The 26,958-nt window shown below is 43.5% G+C and overlaps 1 protein-coding gene across 1 annotated transcript in view; it reads right to left on the bottom strand.

Moving 5' to 3' along the window:
* COL22A1 (collagen type XXII alpha 1 chain) overlaps positions 1-26,958 on the bottom strand; it is a 192,959-nt gene that overhangs the window by 76,394 nt on the left and 89,607 nt on the right. Inside the window, exons 13-23 of the mRNA XM_081012482.1 lie at positions 16,955-17,008; positions 15,406-15,459; positions 14,313-14,366; positions 12,486-12,539; positions 11,730-11,774; positions 9,528-9,581; positions 7,707-7,760; positions 6,968-7,003; positions 6,431-6,460; positions 3,975-4,010; positions 3,235-3,288 (exon numbers count right to left, since the gene is read on the bottom strand). Coding sequence (XP_080868608.1) covers positions 3,235-3,288; positions 3,975-4,010; positions 6,431-6,460; positions 6,968-7,003; positions 7,707-7,760; positions 9,528-9,581; positions 11,730-11,774; positions 12,486-12,539; positions 14,313-14,366; positions 15,406-15,459; positions 16,955-17,008 — 525 coding nt within the window. The remainder of the gene's footprint in view (positions 1-3,234; positions 3,289-3,974; positions 4,011-6,430; positions 6,461-6,967; positions 7,004-7,706; positions 7,761-9,527; positions 9,582-11,729; positions 11,775-12,485; positions 12,540-14,312; positions 14,367-15,405; positions 15,460-16,954; positions 17,009-26,958) is intronic.

Here is a 26,958-nt window from a genome sequence, read left to right as displayed (position 1 = left end):
GGGATGGTCTCATCTCATTTCTAAATGAGGATTTATTATCTTGGGGTTCATTAAATTATTTCCTTCTTGGTAACCTGGTACAATTCCCATTATTAAAGCAGGATGGAATCGTGCCAGGAGAAAAGTGAATTTACATTTAGATCCCAGAGAGTTAGGAACACTAATTAAAAATTTTGGTCCAGCTTGGTATGTATAAATTATGTGACGCTATGAATATAGGAGAGGCCCAAACTGTTGCATTCTCCCAAAGATGAATTCCACATGGGAAAACTCTTAACCAGATGGCAGAAACTTGGATAGAATCGGATAGTGTTTCGACAGTTCTAAGAATCTGGAGTAAGTCCCCTAAAGTCATCCATTATCAGGGTCGCCATCTTGCTATGTGCTCACTTGTGCCCTCACTGTAAAAACAGAGAAAAGTGACTTCTGGGTAAGACTGTACGTGGCTGATTTTGGACACATGTCTAGGCCCTAAGGCCATGTCTGCATGTGTGTCTAAGTCCATCTACTTTAGATGCAGAAGGTTAGCAGTGACGCACGGTGAAATTTTTTGTAGGGAAACAGTTAGGGCCAAAGGCACCAGCCTGCGAGGGTGATTGGTGAGTGGGGCCAACATCATGCATATGATTTCTGATGTCCTGATGTCATGTGTGAGCATTGTGCCTCCCTCCTTAAGCCAGGCAGAAGCTTCCCGGGCTTTGGGAAGGTCCCGGGGGAACATTTGTGGGTCTAGCCTAGTCCATTGACCGCAGAATACTGTAAGTTAGCAAACTATAATGGGGAAGGCTGTGTCTCAGATCCACAGCATATGCTTTGCCTGCAAAAGTTCTCAGGTTTGATCCTCAGCATCTCCATTTAGGACTGGAAGAGACCCGTCTCAAGAACTGGAGAGCTGCTGGTCGCTGTTGACAATATTATGCTAAATGGATAAGCTTCCTATTTTGCTATTGTGGTTGAGTAAGGAGCAACGAGAGCTGGGTTATTCTGAATCTGATGATCCCTAACAAAGGGCCATTCTGTAAACAGGCCAATTCCTCCCATTTAAATAGGAAAATTACCATCCTTGAATGTCCAAGGTCTCTGAGAGTGAATGCTTCTAGAAGAAAATACTGAAGATTGACAGCCAGGACCAGATGGACTGGTCTGCCAAGTTTTATTCCCAAAGTGCAAAGCTCAGGGTTGATGCAACAGGTAGATGACTCCCCCTAATATCTGACAGATGAGAGTGCTGACAAACTTCCATTATACTAGGAATGAATTTTTGGAAAGAACCAACATTATACCAGGCCCTGATAATTGCTACAAGAAATGAAAATTTCCATGTAAAAAAATCAGTGCAAGTGCTATATTCTCCAGAGCCCCAATTAGGTGTTCTGATGTGGATTGGAATAATCACGCTGGGGAGATGGGAATTAGCCTGCCAGCTCTGCTACCCTTGTTGACATTCTTGCTCTCCATGAGTCAGAGGACAATTGTGTGAAGTGGGGATAATGATTCTATTCATAAGAATGCAAGAAGAGCCTGTTGGATCAGTCCAGCATCCTGGTTCTCAAAGTGGCCACCCATCGCTGCCTCCAACCATGACAGTCTCTGCCATGTAGAAGCTCAGATTTTCCAATACAGAGGAGACTTCCATAATTGCAGGTGGCTCACCTAGAGAAGTTGTCTTCTCTATTTGGGTGGTAAATATAGCAATGATTTTATCTCCGCTGCACTCCAGATTGTAGCTTTCACTTCTTCCAGCTTCTCACTCAAGTAAGGCCAGCTGTAGGTTTGAGGGGGCCATCAGGAAAGAGCTCTGTGGTGGTAACTCTGCCTTCCTAATGGGATTACTCAACAGTAGTGGGCAGCAATGGTCCACTATTGAAACTTCCCACAATGCCCTGACACAGCATCACCCTTGAGAACTGTGGGCAATTAAAGTGGCAGCTTCAGTGAGGTTCTTAGTTGGAAATGAAAGTGATAGGACTTAGTGAAAGGACCATTTGGGTGGAACACCATTTAAATTCCCCACAATGCTCAGGGGCAGCATTACATCAGGGGCATTCTGGGGATGGTAAATGGTGCCTCTCAAATCCAGCTTCCCAATAGGAATGAGGTTTGGGAAACATGTGGTTTCGTAAGGGCCCAGGATAGGCATCAGTGATGGGCTGTGATGAGTCCCCAGCAGCAAGCCCAGTGTGCTCAAGCAACTAGGTCTAGATGCAGGTACCACTGATGTACCTGGTTACAAAAATGCTGAGCATTGCTGAGCATTGTTCACAGTTGATGACATTTAAAACAGAAGCTGGCTCACCCATGTCTCATCTTTCAATGGAAACTCCTCTTCTGACAGTGTGTTGGATAATACACAGATCAGAAGACATTACACTTAATGGCAAAATCAGTCATAGGGGGCTCGTAAGACAAGTGAATTCTGTTATGTCAGAGGCCCATTGATGGAATGCTGCCTTTTAATGACTCAAGACTGCAAATCTTGTGAGAGGAGCTGCCATTAATGGGAATGACATCTAAATCACAGGGCTGTGTGCTCATTTGTTGAATGCGGTAAGATCTGCTTCCTAAGAGCTGCCAATAAAAGAAGAGAATCAAGGGAAAACTCATTCCCTTTATGGATGCAGACATTTCCTTTTCAAGCCCACATCTTAGATCAGCAAAGCTTTCTCTTTTGCAAGATCCTTCCCCCCACTCATTTCAGGCTGTTCCCCCATGTTCCGTTTCATTAGGATGGCTCCTGCCAATTGCATCCAAGTCCACTGAAACATTTCCAAAATCTTACATTTCCCTAATAAAGACATTTATGAATTGGGTTTTCAGTGATGGCCTGCTTTAAACTGAAACAACGGCAAGCTAACTGTGTGTGTGTGTGTGTGTGTGTGTTGAGGTGGAGAAAAAGCTAAGTAACAGGAATCATGAATTTATTAACACTGGGAGCCCTTTATATAGGCTCAACTCCCTCAACTGTTCCTTATAAGGAACAGTTGTTCATCTGCATAGATAGAAACAAAGGCTTTAATGCTCAAAATGGGACTTTGCTCTCCATCAAGCTTGGACTTTTGGTTACAACAGTCCACTTAACAACATGTTTATAACTGACCCCCCTTTTTTTCCTTTAGGGCAAATAGGGAGGGCAGTGAGAATTATTGACAGTAGTCTATTAAACACTATCAAACAATTTAGGCATTTCCCCCATGCTAACAAGTTGGGACATGCATAAGTAGAAACATTGCCCACCCTTTGACCTTGTAAGCCGACAGGTCCTGGTTTGCCTTCTGGTCCTGGAGGGCCCTACAAACAACAAAAACAAAATATTTAAACAAAGTGATCAAATTGAAGAGGAAAAAAATGCATCAGCAAATTACCAGTTTCCACATTCAACGTGTGCTCAACAGTTCATTGTGCTTCCCTTCCACCTCCTTTTACTGGTGTTAGTGTTTACTGCTATGTTAGTGATCTGCAAGATATCTCAGGAACTGGTGTCATAATTTTGGAACACGGCTTGGTTCTTCTAGATCATATATTTAGCTTTGTCTGTTGTCCTCTGTCCCTGAAGGCAAGGGAAACTGCCTCTGTGCAGATGCAGAGATTTTCCCTGCACTGAATTTCAGTTTAGAGTTCTGAAGCGTGCATTCCAAGTGGGCTGAAAGTCAAAGGAGCATATCTTCCTTCGAAATTTAAGTACAATTTCCATGCTCCTGGAGTCTTTTGTATCGGTTGCATGGGCTTGTCTGGAACTTCTGATCTTTGCATCTGAAGCAATAACCATGCTTCAGTGTCAACAAACATCTCACATTAACGATATCCAGGGCTTGCCCATGGTTTGGACCAAAGAGCTCTCACATCCTAGGTTGAGAATCAAACCAACAAGCCAGACCTGAGCATATTCAGGACTCTGCATAATCCATCACTGCACAAGACATTTAAAAATGTGAACAAATGAGCAACATAGAGTGGGAAGGTTGCAAATTACTTACTGGGATACCTGGAGTTCCTCGTGGGCCAGGAGCTCCCTGTAAACAAATCAAAATTAGAAGGTTAAAAAATTACTTTATGTTGCATCTGAAATGAATTCCTTCAGCAGTGTATTGTATTGATCTGAGCAAGGGAATTGAGGAAGCTCAACTGTGGACAGCTGCCTACATTTAAAAACTTATTGCAAAAAGTTATAAAGATGCCAAACTACAGATAGCTATAAAATAAATAAATAATAATAATAATAACAAGAACATACTTAGTTTGTCTCTAAGGTGCTACTGGACATTATTTTTTAATTTTTATATATATTTCAACTGCGTCAGACCAACACGGTTACCTACCTGAAGAAGAAGAAGAGGAGGAGGAGGAGGAGGAGGAGAAGGAGTTTGGATTTGATATCCCGCTTTATCACTACCCGAAGGAGTCTTGAAGCAGCTAACAGTCGCCTTTCCCTTCCTCCCCCACAACAAACACTCTGTGAGGTGAGTGAGGCTGAGAGACTTCAAAGAAATGTGACTAGCCCAAAGTCACCCAGCAGCTGCATGTGGAGGAGCAGGGAATCAAACCTGGTTCACCAGATTACTATTCCACCGCTCTTAACCACTACACCACACTGGATACAGATAGATATGTACAAGATGTATCTCCCCGCCCCCCTTTGCATCCTCTCCTTTACTCCTTTTCCTTTATCAATCCTCTTATCAATTTATGAGTTTAAATCTACATGTGAAGTCTACTTGATGCAAACATGCATTTCAGTGTTTTGGAGGCTGTTCCATAGGAACAGATTATCTGCCTTTGGAGATTCACCAAAACCCGAGGCTGAGCAAACATGAAGACTTTCCATTCTTTCCATCTCAGCTGCTTGTGATGGTGCATGGAATAATTGGTTCACTGGATGGGGCAGAGCTGTTGTGCTGCCTACCTGACAGGAAGGTGGCATTTGCTTACCAGGAAGGAGAAGGGGAGGGACTAAGCGGTGGGGAGGTTGTTGTGGTGCAAACACAGTGACAGAGCCAATATGGCACTGCTGGTGGTGCATTTAGCCTGTGCCAACCTTCCAGACACCTCATCCTTTCCCTCTCCCTCCTGGAAAGCAGCAGTGACCCACTTGCCACAGGAAGCTAGCATAGTGGCTCAACCCTACCTCTGAATGGCAGCTCCATCATCCCTGACCATTGGCTGTGATGACTGGAGCTGATGAGAATTGAAGCCTGACCACAAGTGGAGGACCACAGTTTCCTCATCCCTGTGCTAAAGCCATACTAAGAGATTTGTATGCTGGAAAGTAGTTGTTTGTTTAAACAAAGGGGTGACTCTCCATAATTTAAACTGGTCACGTTTCTGAAAAGTTGCTAAGGAATGGTGGACCAGCATTTGTTTCTCTCATATCTGAAGGTGTTTAGGGAAGCTTTTAATGTATGATGTGTTACTGTATTTTAATATTTTGCTTAAAGCTGCCCAGAGATGGGCGGGGTATAAATAAATTGCTGCTGCTGCTGCTGCTGTTGTTGTTGTTATCATAACATACAATCTGATCCTAGAAGGGTCTTAAAGGTAAAGGTAAAGGACCCCTGACAGTTAAGTCCAGTTGCAAATGACTCGGGTTGCAGTGCTCATCTTGCTTTACTGGCCGAGGGAGCCGACGTTTGTCCGTAGACAGTTTTTCTGGGTCATGTGGCCAGCATGACTAAGCCGCTTCTGATGAAACCAGAGCAGTGCACTGTTTACCTTCCCGCCGGAGCAGTACCTATTTATCTACTTTCACTTTGACGTTCTTTCGAACTGCTAGGTTGGCAGGAGCTGGGGTCAAGCAACGGGAGCTCACCCCGTCGCGGGGATTCGAACCACCAACCTTCTGATCGGCAAGCCCAAGGGGCTCAGTGGTTTAGACTACAGCGCCACCCACCTCCCTTAGAAGGGTCTTACTTCCAGGTAAACCTGCCAAAGATTTCACCCACTATATTATTTTTCAGAGTACACCTTTATTTGCTTTGCTAGCTCTGAACTGCTGTAGGTTAGAAAAAGAGGGAACAGAAGAATATAAACTTTGCAGCAACAAGTGAAACCGATTCCAGATAGTGCATCGACAGCAAACATCACTGAAGAGTGTCTCCTCCTCCACTCTCTGCTCTCCTCGGGTAATGAAAACAGACAAAGCAATTTCATTTCGGAGTTTTCGTGAACTAGCAACAACTGTGTGGGCTGGATGACTGCAACCCTTGGATAAAAGCTATTAGGGGGAAGATAAACAACTTGCCGGTATCTCCTTTGATTCAAAATAAAGTTTATTCAGAGTGGAAATTGTTCCGAACCACTCAGCCCAGATTTATTGGTTCTGCGGTTTGCGTTGACTTTATTATACTGACTTAGTCAGCACGATCATTCTTGAAAATTGGGGTTTCTTGTTATTATTATTTTATGGACAGTGCAAAAATATTTAGAAAGACCTTACCTGCTCTCCTTTCAAACCTTCCATCTGCACCTGAAACAGAAGAAGAAAAATATGTAGCACAAGGGAGAGGAGTCTGGGTTCCCGCCCTGCTATCTATCCCATAGGTGGGGAAACTTAGCTGAGCCCTGCATTTCCCCTGAGATCCAGCTGGTTGGAGTTATGCAGCCAAGCAGGCAACAAAAAGTGTAAAAACTCTGCTGCAATAAGATCATTGGAATGTAAGTCAACAGAGTACTGCAAAAATTAGCTCACTCCCCAAGGGCCCTCTGTATTTCCTTCCACCATCCAATCTGAAAATTTCACAGTGGGCAAGGATTTCATGCCTCTTTCCACAAAATTCTTCAGAATGGCATGTCCTGCTCATTTCAACGTCAGGAAAATCGTTCACCAACTATTCAATGAGAAAGCATTTCTAAGATCTGCTCAGGCATTTACGCCCAACATATATTAGCATTTCTAAAGATCCTGAGCACCCATTCAAGAGAACTTGTTTTGTCAACCGCCACAAAACACAGATCAAATGTTAACAGCTCTTACCACTGAGCCAGGCTTCCCTGGAGGCCCTATTTCACCCTAGATGAGAAAGCAAATGAGAGGGGGGAAAACAATCCAGTTAAGTTTACAAAGTTAAGACGCTGGCAAAGCTTTGTTTGATCTTTATAGAGCATTTGCTCTGATTTGATTGTAGGGCAGTTTACACATCCTCCTATTCTGCATTAATTACCGTATTTTTCGTATCACCGTATAAGACGCCCCCATGTATAAGACGCCCCCTATTGTGTGGTTTTATATCTTGATTTTATTCTGTGAACTGCCCTGAGACCCCCAGGTATATAAATTCAATAAATAAATAAATAATATTATTGTTATTATTACTATTATTGTTACCTTTTCCTTTCTTCTTTATTTCTGTTAGATTTGCAAATAGGAAATGGGGAGGGGGAGCATCTGATATATCATCAAAATTCTGATTTGCCATTCTGCAGCCTGTGAGGCTGTCACGCCAGTTCCTGACATTTCTAGAGCATAACGTAAGTTGGCACGTTGTCAGCAGAGCCTCATATGACCTGGCCAACTGATTTACACGGGGCAGGGAAAGGGAATTGGGTATGGCCAGGGCTGCATCAGGATTATAACATTGGGAATATAGTGAAATCCATCTTGGGACAGGGGTTCTGAGTTTGTCCTACATTACATCACAGGAATGTGAATGTGATATATGTGATATGCAAGCAAGCACATCTCAGAGGCAAGATTTACACAGACAATACCTCACCTTCTCTCCTCTGGGTCCCATGAGACCAGGTTGGCCTGGATTCCCTTGGATGCCCTGAAATTGAATGAAGCAACACTCAAAAGGTATTCAGATGCATGAAGAAGAAGAAGAAGAAGAAGAAGAAGAAGAAGAAGAGGAGTTTGGATTTGATATCCCGCTTTATCACTACCCGAAGGAGTCTCAAAGCGGCTAATATTCTCTTTTCCCTTCCTCCCCCACAACAAACACTCTGCGAGGTGAGTTGAACCCGGTTCACCAGATTACGAGACTACCACTCTTAACCACTACACCACACTGGCATGTGTTCCAAGCCAAAGTTTTTGTGAATTTGTGATTCCAGGGATTTAATTTGGGATCCACTGAACCATGAATCACTTTAAGCTAACCCACATACACAATAATACACGTGTCCATGCAGAAGTAAGTCCCAGCAAATATAATGGGACTTGGCCCCAGGTAACTATTTCTAGGGCAGCAGCTCTACTGTAATATGAAAGTATTGATCAAATGGAGTAAGTACACACATTTTAAATATTTGGAGAACAATATGATGTGTCATGAAAGACCTAGGGCAGAAATTAAGAGGGGGAAGGGTATGAAACACAAGTTGACAGTTTAGCATTGGAAAATGAACCTAATTTACAACACACATACATACACACACATACATACACACACACGGCAAGCATAGCTCTGTATGGATGCAACGTATGAAGGATATGAAAAAAAGTAGGAGGAAAAAACTTGAAATACAGTGCTGGAGAAAGACGCATCAAGGGAGTTGAAGGAGAAGGAAAATAAACAGAAATCATGGAATAGCTGGAACATGGGTAGGCAAACTAAGGCCCGGGGGCCGGATCCGGCCCAATCGCCTTCTAAATCCAGCCCGCGGACAGTCCGGGAATCAGTGGTGTTTTTACATGAGTAGAATGTGTTCTTTTATTTAAAATGCATCTCTGGGTTATTTGTAGGAATTCGTTCTCCCCTCTCCCCCCCAAAAAAGAATATATAGTTCGGGCCCCCACAAGCTTTGAGGGGCAGTGGACCGGCCCCCTGCTGAAAAAGTTTGCTGACCCCTGAGCTGGAATGTTGAGCAGGGGCAGAGAGCCATCCTTCCAAAGGCAGTATCCTTGCCATTTGCCTGAAAAATGGGATGGTGCAGCAAGGGAGCAGCAATGCCAGGTGTCAGACGGACTGCACTCAAGTGTGCTCTGACCTTGCTGACAAAGCCATTTCCGCCTTAGGAGGAACCCCTTAGGTGGGGTTGCGGGCTTCACGGCCCCTCCATGTGTCCAGGGGATGGGAGGCCAGCCCCTGCACAATATGGGATTCCTGGCTGCGTCACCTCCTGGCCAGCCAATCGGGTCACTCCAGGGGTGTGGCCTGCCCCTTAAAGGCAGGACACAGCTGGGGATCTCCTTCTTTGTGTGCTTGTCAGCTGTTCCTGCTTTTCCCACCCTCCCGCCCTATGAGGTTTCCGTTCCTTGATCTTGCTATGATACATGAAACAAACTTAAATTGGGGGGGGGGGGTAAAGAGAGGATATATATGGAGGCATGAAAAATATGTGCACAAAATAGAAAAAAGGGTGAAGGGTTTTCAAATACTTATCTAAAAATAGATATCTGGTCTGTCATTTATTTAGCTGGGATAAGTTCCCCTGAGTAAACATTTACAGGATTGCACTGTGATGCAGACAGAAAATAGAGCAGGGGGCTACATTTTGGGGGGTGAGCGGATGATTTCAAGATGCAAGTTCTTCTCTAAATTCACAACTAATTATAGAAAATGGTTTCGTACCACTTTGAATAATCCACATACCTGCTTCCCATCCACACCAGGCTTTCCGGGGAAACCATCGAGACCTGGTTCTCCCTAAGCAAAGAAATAGGAATGAAGACTTGAGGGTTGGACATACATCCTGGGCCATCACATAAGCTCTGAACCTGATAGCATTTCCACCCTGGATCTTGGCTATGCTGCAGCGTCAGAGCTCGAACCACAAGTCTTTAGTCCAATCAGGGTTATGTGGCTTGAGGAACCAATACTAACCTGTTTGGTTCTATATAAGTTGCATTTCTCAGTCTGTGCAACATGCCTTTATGAATAGTGACATCAGATTCCTGCAGCCTCGTCTCAACTCTGGCCTGTCTTTGACTATATCCCTCCCTCTTTGGTTCTCATCTACCCATCCTGGGATAATAATAATAATAATAATAATAATAATAATAATTTATACCCTGTCCATCTGGCTGGGTTTCACCAGCCACTTTGGGTGGCTCCCAACAGAATATTATTAATAATAATAAAGCGATAAAACATCAAACATTAAAAACTTCCCTAAACAGGGCTGCCTTCAGATGTCTTTTAAAGATAGGATGGCTACAGTGGTGCTCCGCAAGACGAATGCCTCGCAAGATGAAAAACTCGCTAGACGAAAGGCTTTTTCGTTTTTTGACCTGCTTCGCAAGACGATTTTCCCTATGGGCTTGCTTCGCAAGACGGAAACGTCTTGCAAGTTTGTTTCCTTTTTCTTAACACCTTTAATACAGTTGTGACTTGACTTCGAGGAGCAACTCATAGAACGCAGTGTGGTAGCCTTTTTTGAGGTTTTTAAAGACTTTGGTGATTTTTGAAGCTTTTCCAAAACTTTCCCGACACCGTGCTTCACAAGACGAAAAAAATCGCAAGACGACAAAACTCGCGGAACGAATTAATTTCGTCTTGCGAGGCACCACTGTACTTATTTCCTTCACATCTGAAGGGAGGGTGTTCCACAGGGTGGGTGCCACTACCGAGAAGGCCCTCTGCCTGGTTCCCTGTACCCTCACTCCTTGCAGTGAGGGAACCAACAGAAGGCCCTCAGAGCTGGACCTCAGTGTACCCAACAACCTGGTCGTGATGAGAGTTTAGGATGCAGCAGATCTCCAACTCTGCTGACTGATGCCTGGACCAGCCTGTGATAAGTCCCCTACCCATACTCAGCCAAAGATACCACCGGCATAACTTGGGTTGGCCCAACCATGAGGTGGGGTAAAGATCTTGAGGTGGTGCCCCTCCAGATGCCCAACACCTCACCACTGGCAGAGAAGTGGTGCTGATTTCTGGCAAGATCTCTCACACAGCAGAAGAGATCTAGCTGGAGATCAGCGAGATCTCACCAATAATCAGCACCAATGCCAGTGGTGCTTCTCCAGCAGTGGCAACAGGGTGGGCAGTGCAGGAGGTGGCAAAAGGGGAAGCGCCATTGCTTTTCTGAGGGCATGGTAGGGGTGGGAACCCAAGCTAATTCAGCTTGGTCACATGGCCTAGCAAACCAGTGTAGAACACTAGTTGAAAGGCTTGGTTTCCCTTTTTCAAGCTTAGACAGAGTAGCAGTATTTGTTCCTCTGCTTAATTACGTTTTGATCTGGTATAACTTTACTGTGGCTTAACTTACACTGGCTTGCTTTATGCCCTCTTTTTGTGCATAGGATTGTCATACCCTTCAACATTTATTCAATGAAAATAGGGATGTCCCATTCCATAATGATAATTTTACCATTTACACCCCACATATCTTACTGGGTTGTCCCAGCCACTCTGGGCAACTTCTAACATATATAAAAAACATAATAAAATATTACACATTTCATTAAAAAAACACTTCCCTATACTGGATTGCCTCCAGACGGCTTGGGTTCGGATAACTCCATGCCCTCCAACATTTCTCCAGTGAAAATAGGGACACCCTATGGAAAAGTGGGGTATTCCGGGATCAAATCGGAAACCGGGACGGCTTCTCTAAATCAGAGACATCCTTAGATGATAGGGACACTAGGAAAGTCTGGATTGCTCCCTCAGATCTAGCAATCTAACGAGTAACCTTTTTTGCATTTAGAGGCCCCTTATAATCTGAGGCCCTAAACTGCACGTACATTTACCCTCAATTTCCCTGTTCTTTCTTGCATTCATTTTTGAGGAAGAATGTTCAGCACTTCCACTCAGATTGTTGACAAGTTATCTGACACACACGATCCATACCTTGTCTCCCCGGGGTCCCTTTTCTCCTCTTTCTCCCTGCAGGCCCTGAAAAAGTGGGGAAGAGAAAATATTTTGTATCGTTCCCTCCACTACCCAGAGTGAAACTTGGATGAGTCACCGATGTGCTAGCAATTTGTACCCAGTGACTCATTATGGGCTGCAGCTCCTGTGCCAAGGAAATGCTGATTTAGTGCTCTGCCTACTAAGCAGTTGTCTATAATATACCAATAATGTTATTCCCACAAACCGCCTTTGCATATGCTAATTGGCCTTGGACTTGGAGTACTCAATGAGCTGATCAGCCATCCATTGGGATTGTTGAGCTGTTCTGAGACCTAAAAGGAGTGATTGCGAAGTCTTTATAACCAAGATAATGAGGACGGGGAAAACTGAATGACCTTCTCCAGTGAAATGTGTATCTGTAGTTGAAGGAAAGCAAGGGAAGGTTTCAACAAGTGAACGGTGAACTTTTAACTGGTGGAAAGCATTGCTAAAGATAAAATAACCAAGCGTATAACTAAGCCTTGCCGAAGCAGAGCTATCTATGTGCAGAAATGTTGACAACTGTCCTTATGTGCTGGCAAGGCCACATCTGAGTATCAGGCAACCATTTACCACATGAATAGATTTTACAAATCACACCAAACACTCATAGGATGTTGGCTCATTTACAGAACATTGGGCAGGTTAAGTATATAATAATAATAATAATAATAATAATAATAATAATAATAATAATAATAAATCACAACTTACTGGTGCTCCAACGTATCCTTGGCGTCCTGGGGGGCCTGGCTGACCATCTGACCCCTGATGAGAAATATATAGAAAGAAACAAAGATCAGGACTGTCACAGAATAAACCTAAGGCAACTTGCTTACTGGAGAAAATAATGAATTTGCATCATCTTCTCTGACTGTGATCACAGTAGTCAAACTTATTAGAAGGGCAATTCCATAATTCAGTGAGCAAAAGCATCTCTCTGCTGTTCCTGAAAAAAACCCAACCTGTTTGAATCTTAAAACAGACTGGAGAGGAAGGATGGGAATTGACATTGATGAGTCCCACATCTTCAGAATACATCTCTGGATCATCACCTAACATGTAAGGGTCAGTTAACATAATAGTGGAGTACTGCCTTCTTTATCCTTGTGACTGTATGCTCCGTTGTTGCAACCGTATGTCCAAATTTTAAGCTTGAAATAGCCATTTACACAGGTAAAACCACACACTGAGCAGGGTACGCCAGCCTTCTGGGCCAGTAGACATACTGAGAATGTGTCATGGGCACCAGTCAAAAAATGGCTGCTGTGGGGGATATCACAAAATGAATTTTGTGGGGGCATGGCATAACCTGCCATGGGGACCTGACGTTGTTGAGACTTTGAGTTCGTGCAGCTTTGGGAGTAGACAATTAGTGGGTTGGCAACAAGCCAAGTTAAACAGAGTATGTGAGAAAATCTGTTTGGAGACAGGGAAGCCTAGCAACAGGTGGTGATTGGCTAAGTTCTTCCATATAAGCAGTATGACACAGCAGTTTGTTGTTGGAGTGTTGAGTTTGGAATAGGAGTTTGAATCTCGTCTGTGTATATAGTAACTTGTACAAAGCTGTGCTTTACTCTGCTGTATATAATAAAACTAACTAACTAAAAATCAAGTTACTCGTCAGCAAATTCTGTTCCTGTTTGTTGTCCTGGAATTCACTGATTTGGCAGCTGGTAGCAAGAGTTATGGTTGAGGCCCATCAACAGACATAGCACAAAATGGTTGTCATTGGGGGGATGAGTAGAAAAAGAGAGAAAACCACAAAATGGGGTGGGTATGTCTGTCATTAATGAGGTGGGGAGAAGGCACAAACATCAGTCACTACCACACTCATTCATGGAGAGAAACCCTTTGCACCTCTCCTCTGTTCAGGAGGGTGGGTGTTCCTGGCATCCAGTGAAATGTGGGCATGCTTAAGGTGAGACCAAGCTAGTGCAAACAGGAACTGAACAGGAAGAGCAAACAGTAACAACAACAACAACAACTTTCTTTGTACCCCAACCATCTGATTGGGTTGCCCCACCCACTCTGGGCAGCTTCCAACATATATAAAAAATAATAGAACTTTAACAATAAAAAGCTTCCCTATACAGGGCTGCCTTCAGATGTCTTCTAAAGGTGATATAGTTACTCATCTCCTTAACATCTGATGGGACAGGAACAACGCTTTATGTACCCACACATAGAGTGCTGGGTAAGGGGTGAGCTTGGGGAGGGTTAGAAAGTTAGGTTAAGGAAAAGGATGCGATGAGGATTTGCATTTGAGTTTTGTATGCAGATGAGATCTCTCTCCCCCCCACCTCACACACACCCCTAATTAAAATTCTGTATACATAACGGAAATTAGGAAAGGAAGAGACAATAGTGGGCGTGGGTGAGAAGCCCAACAGGATAATGTGGGACTTGTTCTTTTGCAGAAGTTGGAAGGCACCCTAAGTACAAGGGTGGGCTCTCATATCGAATCATTCAATCAATCAATCAATCATTCATAAGGTGGCCTTAACTTCATTCATGATCCTCATTGATCCCTCTGCTCACCTTCAATCCTGGTGGCCCGGGGAGGCCAACTGCTCCAGGAAGTCCAGGTTCTCCCTCAAAAGAGAAAGCATAGCATGTTTGTTGCAAAAAACTACACATTTTATAAATTGCTGGATGCTGAAAGCAAAGCCTACTGCATCTATGAAACATGAGGATCTAATATTTACTGAAACTGGAATGTGGTTCATCTACTCAGGTCTCCTGCCTCTGACTTGTAAGCTCTCCAGTGATCTGAGATATGTTTCCAATCCTTGATGCAACAAGATCCTTTGACTTAGTGATAAGGAACCTCAAGTCTAGAGCCAAATTCACCCCTCTGAGCCTCTTCATATGGCCAGACTACACCCCCCAGTGCCCTCCCATTGCCCCCTCCTTTAATCTTTTTGCCTAGCTTGAATGTGACCTTGATCTATTGCACTGTTTCTCAAACTTGGGTCTCTAGCTGTTTTTGGACTACAACTTCCATCGTTCCTAGTTAGCAGGACCAGTGGTCAGGGATGTTGGTCCAAGTTTGGGAAGCACTGATCTATTGCTTGCTTGCCTGGATGATGATAAAGTGTGTGTGTGTGTGTGTGTGTGTGTGTGTGGAGAGAGGGAGAGAGAGAGAGAGAGAGAGAGAGAGAGAGAGAGAGAGAGAGAGAGGAGACTAGCCTGCTGTTCAAAAGTAAAAATCACATTTGTTGCTCCAGTTACAACATACGTTGATGCCATCTGAGCTTAAGTCCCTCAAATTGTTGGTTGCCAAACTTGTGCCTGGAGTGAAATAAACACCTGAGCTTTTCATAGTTGATTCCCCCACCTCCCACAATACACTTTGTTAAGCCTCCAGTATTTCTAACAACCCTCTAATGAACATTAACACACATTCTTCCTCAGAGCATCCAAGAGCAGTTAATCCATATGACGTCTGTCTGCTGCCTTGGCTCAAAGAGAGGCCTGCTGAGGTTATTAACCTGCTGTCCTTTGTTTCAGATGCATTCAAAATGGCAACACTAATCCCCAAGACATGCTCCACTCAATGCACATTGATTTGTAGCATCTGGCTTATGATATAAAGAAAAGGAGATTACAAGAGAGGGAGAGAAAAGCTTACAGACTCTCCTTTGGCACCATCTCTCCCTGGGATGCCAGGTGCGCCGAGGGAGCCCTGAAATAATAAGAATTAACATAAATGCATTAATGGGCAACCATCATCAGCATCAAATTAGCACCAGCTGAAAGCAGAAGCACATGAATAATGTACATTGGCAGGTCTAATCATTTTCACCACAAGTGAAATTAATGTGAGGTCTCAGAGGGGACTCGTTGCCCAACCCCAACCCCCAAACCCAATTTCTGGTATTAAGCACTGTATTTATTAATAGCTAAGTGTCTGCCAGAGTGACAAGGGGGTGCTGTCCCAGTAGCCTGGATAGACAAGAGACACCCTCCCCTTTCTGTCTCATCCACAGCCAAGTCCAGGCAAAACCACATCATATTGGACTGCTGCACTCTAGATTCCAGGTGGCAAATTGAATTGCAGAGGAGTATGAGAACGCCACTCTTCATTCCTGAACAAGAGGACATGAGACCCACAAACCGCTATTTCTCCTCTCCAAATTACTCTCATCTAACTGGCTTTGCAATAAACTATATTGTTAGTTTACTACTGGTTTGCCTGATGAGCAAGCTGAAATAAACCAGCAATATAGCATACAAACAACTATGATATTTAGGACATGTTGGAAGAAAGCTGAGCTGAAGCCCTTCTGCCTACAGCCTCAGAAGAGAAACTTCTGGCAACAAAGCTGTTCTATTAAATAGCTATTTGGAAAAATTAAGATGCACGGGCAATGGTGATATGCACCATAATTGGCTGTGTCCATGTGACGCCTCATTAAGAACTTACAGATTGGACTATGTGGTTATATTAGCTGCTTAAGTTAGAAAGCGTATTTAGAAATGTTGCATCCATAGCATATAATTCACATTACAAAAAAATAACAATCATCTTCCACCAGTTATTGCAATATTGGATGAGGCTGGGGAAGATATGCTTGAGTGGAGTGGAAAGTTCATTTTTCTTTACGACATGCTCAGTGCTAGAAGCTTCAAACTACATCATCTGAATTTGCAGAAGGGCAATGCAAAAGGGGATGATTACTGCAAAACTTATTTATGGGGGCATGGCTGGAAAGTAAGTTCTTTTGTCATTGTATACTGCATTGTACCATCTGTAATTTGCCAAGGAAGAAACTGCTTGGAAAGCTGTTAACTTAGGTCAGGGGAGTCAATAAGAATGATAAGATTCAGAGTTTAAGTTCCATTACATTTATAGGGGCCAGATTCATTGCCCAGGTGCAGAAAGTCTAGAAAGGTCTCCTGGAGGTTCAAGCTATAGAAGCCAAGTTGATGATGTGTACTAGGATTCACTGTTGTTGCTTTGCATTGTGCTTTGTGCCGTGTTATTTGTGGTGTTTTAGGTATTGTTGTGCTGCTAAAATCTGTGTGGCTGACCATTAAGCTGAACTGCAGAAGATCTTTAGGAAAAGTCCTCTACAAAGTCCAACTTTTATTAGTTCACATGTATCAGTCCACCACTTGTGTAGCTGGAAATTCCTGGCAGGTATTTCATTCTCTCCCTGTTTTGAATAGATTGTTACCTTTTCTCCTCTTTCGCCCATCAGCCCAGGTAATCCTTGGGCTCCTCTTTCACCCTAGAATGATAAAACGAAATGCGTTAAAAAGGTTTCATACAAAATAAAACACTATCCTAAAATTCACTGAAGGGGCGAGCTAGTTGAAACCCACAAGCAGTGTTTGGAGTGGAGAGAGCCAGTGTGGTGTAGTGGTTAAGAGCGGTAGTCTCGTAATCTGGGGAACCGGGTTTGCGTCTCTGCTCCTGCACATGCAGCTGCTGGGTGACCCTGGGCCAGTCACACTTCTCTGAAGTCTCTCAGCCCCACTCACCTCACTGAGTATTTGTTGTGGGGGAGGAAGGGAAAGGAGAATGCTAGCTGCTTTGAGACTCCTGAAGGGGAGTGAAAGGCGGGATATCAAATCCAAACTCTTCTTCTTCTTCTTCTGTTTTAAAGCTTGGAATCTACAAATCGGGATACCATTCTGGAAGGAAAGCTACAAACCTCAGGGTAGTGAATTTTATGCTTATACCGAATTTTGCACTTATGAACCAAAGAGGATACAGTGAACCAAGAGCATTCAGACCAAGAGCATTTCTCTCACATCCCTTTCTGATGAACCTACCCCAACCACCAGGATCCCAATTTGCACAAAGACCCTCACACTATTTACTTTAAAAAGAAACTCATTCTCACAACTGCTAATTACATAAATAGTGTCAAGTCCGCCACTCTGTAACAAACCCATTATTTGGGCCACATAGGTGATTTCATCTGTCAGGGCTGCCTCAAGTCTCAGCTCACAAAAGACCAACGCCTATCTCTTCTTATATACAAAAGTGTTTATTGCAGTTCATTGTTTGCTTCACATCCGAGGCGCGCAGCCCTACGTCTGTTACGCTTAGACCGCTGAAGTCCCCTCTGAATCAGTCCCTCCCCTGCACCAGTTTAAGAGGCTTGCGCTGCTCCACCTCTTTCTCTCTTTCCTTTTCCGCAGGGTCTTCCTGCCCGCTGGGGTTTCGCCCCTCCTGGATTCCTCTGACGCGGAATCCCCAGACTGCTCTTGCCCCCTCCTGCGGGCTTTGGGACCTGGCCCCTCCTCCGGGCTCCCTGTACTTCCGCGCGCCTCTACATTTGAACTTGGCGCGCGCGCCCAACCTCTAACCTTCCTTTTAACAGCTACACTACTCCCTTCACTACTCCCCTCCCCTTCCGGGAGGGTGGCTTGCTCCGACCTCCCTCCCTTCTCTGCTGCCGGAGCTGCTTCCCCTGATACACTGAAACCTCCACCCCCTTCGCTGCACTCTGGCGGGGAGGCTGGTCCTGACGCCCAGCTGCCACTTTGGGATCCCCCGCTGGCCCCCTGCTCCTGACACGTCCCCCCTGGGGCTCCCCTGGCCTTGACCACCGGCGCCCCCTTCTGGGAATCCTCTGATTCACTGGAAAGACTCATGGAATCTCTTGAGTCATTGTCATCCTCTTCCTCGCTGTCCTGGGATTCATCCCCATCGCTCTCCATCTCCTGCCTACCCTGTGCCTCTGTCCCTGAACCCCTGACATCATCCTTTAAGAGAAGCATGAAAAGCACAGGATGTCTTGGGAACGAAGGAAGAGTCAGTTACTGAGTGACAGAGCACTCTGGCAAAGGAGACCTCCCAGGAGTTCTCAGATAACACAGCTTTGTTATTGAGGCCATTAAAGGCTACAGGAAGGTAATTGCTCTCGCTTATGGTTGCCAGCTTCAGCATCAGGGAAAGTCTCTTGGGTCTTTCAGAGCTGAGCCGAAGTGAGAGTTTTGGCAGGGGCTCCGAGCAGCATGATAGAAGGAGTCATTGCACCTGTTAATCTTCTCCCTTCAATACTGTCTCTCCACTCGAAATCAAGGTGCAAGACCTATCCTTTTGCAAAACATCAGTAGCTTTCTCCCACGTCAAGTGTTGCTTGAAACCATTCACTTCTGGAGTAGCTGCTATTCCTCTTCACTTTGTCCCCTGGCTCAGAAGAAAATTGTAGCCTACCCCGTTTTCCTTGGCAGAACATTTGAAGAGGCATTCTACTAAATTATCTGTTTGACCTAGGAGGACAGAAGATGTTGCACTCTAACCTGAATCATTCATATTCTTCCCCCTGCACAGAATCACCTGACGACCTAAGCTACCCTCCTGTTCACACGAGGAGGAAAAGTTCACTCCAGTGCAGAAATAGGTCTCTGCTGTGTGGCAACACACCAGCCATACTGAAATCATAGGTAGAACTCTGCTTGATCAGACCAGGGGCCTCATCTATTCCAGCATCCAATTCTCAGTGTGGCCAAAGAGATGCCAATGGGAAGCCCACAAGCTGAACCTGAACACTCTCCCCACATGATTTACAGCAACCAATATTCAAAGGCATCTACTTCAGCGAGGTAGTGTTTAATAGCCATTGATGGCCTTACTTTCTATAAATGTGTCCAATGCACTTTTAATGCTGTCTAAGTTGGCGGCCATCAGTGCACCACATGTGAATGAATTCCATACCTTACCTATGTCAGGTGTCCACAACTTCTGGACCATCAAGCTCAACCAGCATATACTGAAAGTCACAAGGGTCAAGATAAACTTCTTGCTTTGCTGTGCGGGGCCACAAATATGGAGTCACAATACACAAGGAGCAGGTTGTGCTCAACCCAATGGGTCACAAGTTATTAAAGCATTGTGTTCCACTATTTTCCCCACGTGTTTCCCCCCCTCTATTTGTCCCCTCTCTCTTTTCCCCTCTTAAGTTTGTCTTATTTAACTATGTTAATGACCAAAACCAAGACCTCCATATACCAGCCACTGAATAGTCTCAGTGGAGAGGTTGCGTTAAGTAATATGTTTGAATGTCGAATACCTAAGTGTATGTCTAGATACAATAGATAAAACAATCACCATTAGCTGTACTGCTATATAAGTGTTTTTAATGGCTATTGAATTTGCATTTGTTTTTAAAAAAAACAAAAACAACTGATTTAAAAATGTTATTAATGTTATTAATGAGTGCAATATCTCAAATGTCAACGATGAACACCTACACTAAGTCACCATATAGCACCATTGTTAATGGGCCTTCCATTGGCAACCAGTTGGCCACTGTGAGAACAGGACTAAATGGGCATTTGGGTCTGATCCAGCAGGGGTTTTCTTACGTGCTTATGCACAGTTGGCCACTTCTTCTTCTTCTTCATTATTATTTAATTTATACCCCAGCCACTCTGGGTGGCTTCCAACAAAATATTAAAATACAATGGTCTGTTAAACATTAAAAGCTTCCCTAAATAGGCCTGCCTTCAGATGACTTCTAAAAGTCTGGTAGTTGTTTTTCTCTTTGACATCTGGTGGGAAAGCATTCCACAGGGCAGGTGCCACTACCGAGAAGGCCCTCTGCCTGGTTCCCTGTAACTTGGCTTTCGCAGTGATGGAACCGCCTGAAGGCCCTCAGCGCTGGACCTCAGTGTCTGGGCAGAATGATGGAGGTGGAGACACTCCTTCAGGCATACTGGACCAAGGTTGTTTAGGGCTTTAAAAGTCAGCACCAACACTTTGAATTGTGCTCGGAAATGTACTGGGAGCCAATGTAGATCTTTCAAGACCGGTGTTATGTGGTCTCAGCAGCCACTCCCAGTCACCAGTCTAGTTGCCGCATTCTGGATTAGCTGTAGTTTCCAGGTCACCTTCAAAGAGTGCATTGCAGTAATCCAAGCGAGAGATAACTAGAGCATGCACCACTCTGGCGAGACAGTCTGTGGGCAGGTAGGGTCTCAGCCTGAGTACCAGATGGAGCTGATAAACAGCTGCCCTGGACACAGAATTGACCTGCGCCTCCATGGACAGCTGTGACTCCAAAATGGCTCCCAGGCTGCGCACATTTCATACATGACAGCTCTTGAGGATATATTTGGAACTGTCGACAGCCTACTGGAGGTTAATTGTAGGTTTATAGGCTATATTGAACCACAAAAGCCAAATTTGGCATACTAGCTGCAGAATAATTACAGTATATTGCAGGTAAGGACCAGAGCCCTCTAATGTGTGACTGTATGAAGGGGCTGTGGCAGCAATCCTTAACAAGAAGCCAATACTGTACATGATGTTAATTGCATGAATGCAATTAATGTACAAGGTTTTAGATATATAAATAGGTGTCACAAGGAAACCCAAACAGATTTTATTCCTTCACAATGTTGATGTTTTCACTTTCCCAAACAAGACATGGTTGATTACATTGTTTTGATGTCTCCTTTGCATTTAAATAAATAAATCACACTAACTACAATATATAGCCCATACTGAGACAAATAATGTAGTATTTGGTGGAAAGCAAACTGCAGCAGAATGGAAATAGTGCTGATTGTGAGGGATATAGGTTGGAGCAGAAATTGCTGCTTTCTTGCATTATTAAATGTAGGTAGCAGCTTCAGAGATGTCATTTTGGTTGGAATCATCCATGGTCTAAAGCAGGCATGGCCAAACTTTGCCCTCCAGCTGTTTTGGAACTACAGTTCCCATCATCCCTGATCACTGGTCCCTTTACCTAGGGATGATGGGAATTGTAGTCCCAAAACAGCTGAAGGGCAAAGTTTGGCCATGTCTGGTCTAGAGGCTGAAACTATCTGCTTGGCAAAAATCTTGCACATTAATAGCATTCATTTCATTAACATGACACGACTCTTTACTTTTATTTGAGAATTATTGGAAGGTATGCATAAAGTTATTCACTTTCTCCTAGTAAATCCAGATCAGGTCCATTGGTTACTATTTATGGATTAGGCCAAATGTTTCATAGTAAAACAATTGCACCCATTAGAGTCATCAACTTATAACTGATCCCAAAGTTTCCTGCAGATTTCAAGTTCATGAAAGAGCCAATTCATCTCTCTCTCTCTCTCCTATATTAATTGCATTCCTGTTTGCAAATGCATTATGCACTCAACAACAATTTGTTGATACCGCTGCAATAAACAGTTATGATGAATGTTCAAAGCTGCTACACGGGAGCTGCACAAATCATTGCCCTCTTGAAAACCCAGGTGCAGAAACCTATTAGGTTAATTAGATTAAAATGCTATTAGTATCTTGGCAAAGGCAGCGCCAAAGAGGGAGTTGACTTTCTACCAGGGGTGAAGTGATTCTTCACAACAAATTGTTGGCCTTGGAACATTTGTCAAAAATATGGGAGGGGGAGAGTCCAGCTTACCAATTGCACTTCATTCTAATTTAAACAATTAGGCAGTACTGATGCCATACAAGTTTCCATGCGAGGCCAATCAGTAGAAGAAAATGAGATAAATAGAAAACAGAGATTATTAAGGAAAAGAACCATTCTTATGACCCTGGGATTCATGCTGATACATAGGGTTACAGAGTATTAATAATTGTAGGGTGTATATGTATTCTTAATCATTTTTTCTAACATATATTTGCTTGCAGTAACTGAAAATTATATCAAATTGATTTGAAATTCTATTTTCCCACTTATGGAATGCTGAAACACAGATTTTCAAAATACTAATTATGAATGTTGAGTTTGAGTTTAATACCCGGAGAAGGGGAGAGTATTGGATTTGGTTAGACAATGTGAATCCCTAGCCGGAATTAAGAAATATCAACAACCTCAGATATGCAGATGACACAACACTGATGGCAGAAAGTGAGGAGGAATTAAATAACCTTTTAATGAGGGTGAAAGAGGAGAGCACAAAATATGGTCTGAAGCTCAACATCAAAAAAACTAAGATCATGGCCACTAGCCCCATCACCTGCTGGCAAATAGAAGGGGAAGAAATGGAGGCAGTGAGAGATTTTACTTTCTTGGGCTCCATGATCACTGCAGATGGTGACAGCAGTCACGAAATTAAAAGACGCCTGCTTCTTGGGAGAAAAGCAATGACAAACCTAGACAGCATCTTAAAAAGCAGAGACATCACGTTGCCAACAAAGGTCCGTATAGTTAAAGCTATGGTTTTCCCAGTCGTGATGGATGGAAGTGAGAGCTGGACCATAAAGAAGGCTGATTGCCGAAGAATTGATGCCTTTGAATTCTGGTGCTGGAGGAGACTCTTGAGAGTCCCATGGACTGCAAGAAGATCAAACCTATCCATTCTGAAGGAAATCAGCCCTGAGTGCTCACTGGAAGGACAGATCCTGAAGCTGAGACTCCAATACTTTGGCCACTTCATGAGAAGAGAAGACTCCCTGGAAAAGACCCTGGGAAAGGGAAAGATGGAGGGCACAAGGAGAAGGGGACGACAGAGGACGAGATGGTTGGATAGTGTTCTCGAAGCTATCAGCATGAGTTTGACCAAACTTCGGGAGGCAGTGGAAGACAGGAGTGCCTGGCGTGCTCTGGTCCATGGGGTCACGAAGAGTCGGACACGACTAAACAACAACAACACTGTCTCAACAATGATTTTGTGATGGTCCATTTTTTATTGCAAGTTTCAAACTGTTTTCAATGTTGCAACTTAAACAATGTTGCAATGTTTAAAATTGTTGCAACTGGGAATGTAACTATTTATTTTTATTTAGGCCATTTCTACAACGCTTAATATAAATATGCTGGTTAGTCATGTCCATAGAATGGAAGATGGCAGGTGGTATACAGGAAACTCAAGGGAATTACAGAAAACTAAAATAAATGTTACAAAAAATGCAAAATGAAACTATTAATGCTCATTACTAATAAATAAAGTGTTATCTATTAGGATGGCATGTGCTTTTTTCAGATCGATATGCAGTCAGGGTCCCAATGCAAAGCCCAGCTACCATTTTCTTGTTCTCTTCTGCCAGTGCTTCCGTGTATTTTCTCCCTGTGTGGTCCAGTGTTTGTACATGAAGCACTGAAATGGCTGCCCCTTAGGCTCATGAGAAGACCCACCTTCCTTCTCCCAAGGGCATTCTCAGTTATATTTTCAAAAACCTAAGCAACTGAGTCACCTGCAGCTGGCAGCGGCTCAGCTTTTTAACATTTTAAAGGAGAACTAGAAGGCAGCCCTCTGAGCTGTAGCTGAAGAGCTGTAGCTCTATAGTGAAACATCTGCTTTGTTTGCAAAAGGTCCCAAATTGAATCCTGGGCCTCTCTGAGTAGGGCAGGGAAAAGCTCCTGTCTGAAACTCTGGACAGCCACTGTCAGTCAGATGTACCATTGATCTGACACAGCAATAATAATAAATAATAATAATAATAATAATAATAATAATAATAATAATAATAATTTATTATTTATACCCCACCCATCTGGCTGGGCTTCCCCAGCCACTCTGGGCGGCTTCCAACAAAATATTAAAATACAGTACATGACATTCATTGCTAGCAGTTATCAATAGCTTTATCCTCCATAAATATCCCCAAGGCATTGGCCATCTTGAAGGAAATAATTCTATAGCTTAACTATGTGCTCCATGAAGAAATACTTTATTTTTGTCTCTCCTGAATCTCTCATCCTTTGACTTTATTGGATGGCTCTGGGTTCTAGTAAGAAAAGACGGGAAGAAAACCTCTCTCTCCACTTCCTCCAATTTCAATAGGGGCCTTCTGAGGATCTGATAAACCCTCCTGTCTTTGTGGCCTGCCTCATTGCTTCTCAAAGTGCTCCTTGCTCACCAAGAGTCGTGTGCCTGTTGTCATCAAAATTATTTTCCAGCTTCTCACAGTTCGGGCAGCTTTTATCTGCATTCCTTTTCCATTGCTGTTTAGATACTCCTGGGTTGTCTTCCATCCCAGATTACTCCCTTTGCTGCCCAAGATTCTCCTTTGGAAGCCTGGGGGTATTCTGGAATGAGTCCTGATGAACAAGAAGGACTCTGAGGAACTGTGATTGGGGAAAAAATAAAGCAGCACCTTTCCTTTTTTATTTTTCTCTGTTTCTCATTTCCCCAGTCTTCCGTCCAGTTCTCCACGTTTGCACTTCAGTTTGTGATTTTTTAAAGAAAAGGTCCTCATGGAATATATGTTTCTCTTTCTATGTGCTTCCCAGAGCGCACTCTTTTTTCTGTGCTATAAATTCTGTGTCCAAAAAACTAGGACTTCCAATGGACTCTGAGCATCAACAGGAGCTGTGAACTGCTGCAGATTTTCACTTAGAACCCCTTTTCACTTGATGGTATTTACTATCTCACCTTCCAAATCCTCACACCAAACTCTGGAGGATAGAAGGAAGAAGACCAGAAAAGAGAAAAAAGAAGAAAGCTCACTTCTGAGTTAGAAATCATCCTTCCCTGTCCAGCTGCTGAATCTAAATTTATTACCCTCACTTTTCCACTCTTTAGTAATATTGGAGATTCATGGCCAGGCCCTCGCTCCAGATTAGGTTCAGTTCCTTAAAAGAAAAGAAAGTTCTCACCAAATTGATTCATGTACCTGAACTTTAGGCAAAATTTCAAACCACCCAGATAATCGCTTGAAAAGTCCATACGAAAAGGATTTTCACAGAGCCAAAGCAGCCAGCAGGTGTCAGTGCAGCCCCAGAAAGGATTTTCATCCTTACCGGTGAAGCAGTAAAGCAGAAATAGAGACAGCTGCACTGTTCTCCAAAGTGATGCAAAGCAAAATAAAACTGCAGGCGAGCAAGCCCTGCGATTCCTGCGGTGCTGAGAGTTCGGCTGCTGAGATGCACAATTATGCGGTCTTGAAACAATTATGTGCTCATTATTCTGGGTCACAGAAGCCAGTGAATAAAACTAAAACTAAAACCCTGTAATTACAGCAATTTTTTAAATAAAAAAATCAACTAAAGCGCATTTCTTTTATCTAAATATGAAACTGTGACGTCTGAGTATGTGAGTTCTTCTGAAAACTTGAAGACTTGCTAGAGAGGGCAGAGTTTTCCTATTGCAATGTTGTGACACAGGAATTCACCTGTGCACAACTCCCTGGTCTAAAGATGGAAGCTGTGGGAGATAGAGATCAATGATTGGCTCAGAAAAAGATGAAATGCAGATACTGTCAAATATATACAACCTGGCCATTGTGACACATGCCACATTCACACCATCCATTAGTACTACGACACCACTTTAAACTGTCATGGCTTCCCTCAAAGAATGCTGGGAGCTGTAGTTTGTTAAGGGCACTGAGGGTTTTTAGAAGACTTCCCAATTCCACTCACAGATCTATCATTCCCAGACAGTCCCTCTTCAGAGGGAACTCTGGGGACTGCAGCTCTGTGATGGTATATGGATATTGGACGAAATGGACCTTGGGCCTGGCCAAACAGAGTTCTTCCCATGTTCTTATGAGCCATTCTGAGCTGAAGGGCCCTAAAGTCTGTTGCTTGCCTTGATGATGCGTTGAGGAGAACGATTGCCTCAAAAAGCCCTCCAAATTTGGGCAGGTCCCTGAAATATAATGAAAGGAGACTGGTCCTAATTTAATCAAGGGTTCAAAACATATTTATCCATTATTTCCACATTTTTCCTCCAGTGAAAACCTCCACCTGGTTTAGAATACAACAGATTCATTAATTTAATATATGCTATCACAATATGCTCTCTCTCTCTCTCCATTGTATCTAAAAAGAGGATACAATAGAAGCAATAGAAGAAAATCCTCATTATATATCTCACTGCCCCATTTCTGAAGATGCTAGGCAAAAGCGTACTGCAAAGATGAAATGACAACTTACTTGCCAATAGTAATAAGGGATAATGTAGCTAATTTTTCTATGGCAGCCCAAGATATTTTATGACGTTCACGTCGTAGACTGCAAATTGGATTTCTGATGTTTTACTATTGTTGTAGCTCCGTGATTTCTGACATGTTAATTCTTGCCATGCTTGAAATTGATGGCCCTAATTTGTATCTCGAACTCTGTTATGGCCTATGGCTAAAACAGATAAAATGGAACAGAACTGAAGTACGTGTGCCCCCACTGTTTTAATTTGCTGGATGAGGGGACAGGGGAGCAGCAGAAAGGGGATATATCTGGACACCCACACATTTGTCTCTAACAAGTCAATATTCAACAAATTCCAGAAATTCGCTGTCATATATTCATGGGGAAGCCTATGA

The sequence above is a fragment of the Podarcis pityusensis genome, assembly GCF_964106645.2.
Source record: "Podarcis pityusensis genome assembly, chromosome: 7".
Lineage (NCBI taxonomy): Eukaryota > Metazoa > Chordata > Lepidosauria > Squamata > Lacertidae > Podarcis > Podarcis pityusensis.
The sequence above is the reverse complement of the archived record's forward strand: the minus strand, read 5'-3'. Positions and strand labels throughout refer to the sequence as shown.